This window comes from Penaeus monodon, chromosome 27 (genome assembly GCF_015228065.2).
Source record: "Penaeus monodon isolate SGIC_2016 chromosome 27, NSTDA_Pmon_1, whole genome shotgun sequence".
NCBI lineage: Eukaryota > Metazoa > Arthropoda > Malacostraca > Decapoda > Penaeidae > Penaeus > Penaeus monodon.
Window position 1 is genome coordinate 19,682,379 of NC_051412.1, and position 1,996 is coordinate 19,684,374.

The 1,996-nt window shown below is 40.4% G+C and overlaps 1 protein-coding gene across 1 annotated transcript; it reads right to left on the reverse strand.

Annotated features, from left to right (window-relative positions):
* Positions 1 to 570: 570 nt before the first annotated feature.
* LOC119590447 (uncharacterized protein YwjB-like) lies at positions 571 to 1,298 on the reverse strand. The gene is made up of 2 exons (XM_037939107.1): positions 784 to 1,298; positions 571 to 595 (listed from the first exon to the last, which is right to left on the reverse strand). The coding sequence occupies exons 1-2, from the start codon at positions 1,296 to 1,298 to the stop codon at positions 571 to 573; spliced, it is 540 nt and encodes a 179-aa protein (XP_037795035.1).
* Between the last annotated feature and the right edge of the window lie 698 nt (positions 1,299 to 1,996).

Below are 1,996 nucleotides of genomic sequence, written 5' to 3' on the forward strand. Positions count from 1 at the left end.
CTAAGTAGCAATTGATATATCTTGCACTTTCAGCTCTCTGGCAAACTATAACTAGCAGTCACTCCCTATGTTCTGGCAGAGAGGACTTGAACTTATTTCCTTATAAATCATGAATCATATCTTGTTTCTGATACTGGAATTACACCCTTTCCTAGGTTATATAACCATATATAATTGTCAATAAAAATAAGAATAAAAATATCAGATTCCTTATCACTTGCTATTCATAGCATACATACAAAATTTATAAAGAAAATCTATAGGTACAAGGTGAATGTTTCTAAATAATCTATATTCATTTTCAAATCTGGACTTTTCTCATAACCATACTGACAATGTTTTACCTCAATTCCATTAAACATCTATTGTCATTTGTCTAGGACAACCTAAAATCTTCCCAAGCCAATAGTGATCCAGTCAAGTCTCCAGCCTGTGACTCTGGTGCTCTAACAAAGGCCAACAAACCTCCATCACATACATTCTTCCAAGGTAGTGATTAGACCAGTCTAATTGACATCGAAGTCAATAAATTAGTTGGGAGGCCTATGACCACTCTCTTGCCAATATCATTCATGGAGAATCTTGTAGGGCTTTGCTGAAACACAGAAGTACACATGCAAGTAACAGTCACAAGAGTACATTTGACTTAGCAACTTAAAGTAATGCATTTGCTGAGGCAGTGAACAGTATCTTGGACAGGCAGCCAGTCTCTTGCCCTGACCTTGTTTCCATGCACTGGTAATAACTAAGCATCTTTACCAACCATTCTTACAGCGGACAAACCGATTTTTAACTAGTAAATCTGCAACGCGTTCTGACTCAACATGCCTGAACTTTAAAGGCTGGCTAAGCTCACCAAATAATGGAATACCACCGCCTAGAATTACAGGAATGGTGGTAATAATCATCTCATCAATTAAGTCTTCCTTGAGGAAGTTTTGCACCGTCAGGCCGCCATCAATATAAAGCTCCTTGTAACCTTGATCATTAAGCTCCGCCACCACCTTCTTCAGATCACCACGTACGAGGGTCACCTTATCCTCATACCCTTCAGGAACATCGGACATGGAGTTACTAAGCACAAAAACGGGCTTCGAGTATGGCCACTCGCACTCAAAGCCCACCACCTTCTCGAACGTCCTGCGCCCCATCAGCAGGGCATCGACGCGCTTCATGAAGGCGCTGAAGCCGAAGTCCGAGCCGCCGGGGTTGGGGACCTCGTGCAGCCAGCCCATTTGGTTGTCCTTATCCGCTATGTAGCCGTCTAGACTTGTGGCGATGTACACGATGTTCACCATGATGAATGCTGCTACACCAAACCCTGCAACAGACAAGAGCGAACCGACTCACCAGTAAGCATGACTCGCCACTTTATCACTTGTGGACAAAGTTTACGTTTGGGAGTACCAGTGTTGGCCCTGTAAGCGCTAAACAATCGCCCAAAATAAGCTAAACCATTACAAAACTCGCTAGACTATAGCACTCGGAATAAATCGTCTTGTAGTTTAATAATGCAGCTAACAAACTAGTTGTCTATTTACATATCTCTGTACCTAACCAAATAAAGGCTAAAGGATACGCAGTTCATTGTTAACTTATCCATTTGCAAATTAATGAAGCCTCTGAAGAGTGGGAGGGAAATGATGGAAAGAGAGACAGATTGACCGACAGAGAAATATAGAGTAAGACAAACAAGGACAGCTATGAAATCTTTAACTGTAGGCAGATTATTAATTTATCAAGCATTTAAGTTGCGCTACAATTGCATACAATTACATTTCAGTGGTTAAACCAAAATCGTTGTTATATACCTCATGTTTACAGCGCGAGAAAAACACCATAGATGCAGCATAATGCAATACGGGCAATTGCATTTCCTCACATAAAAATCTTCGTTAAAATACAACTGTAAGAACGCTTTAGAGATAATATGCTTACATTTGATTTCTGTTACGACTGGTTATCAGTCAATGAGTATGTACTGATTGTTAGAAAC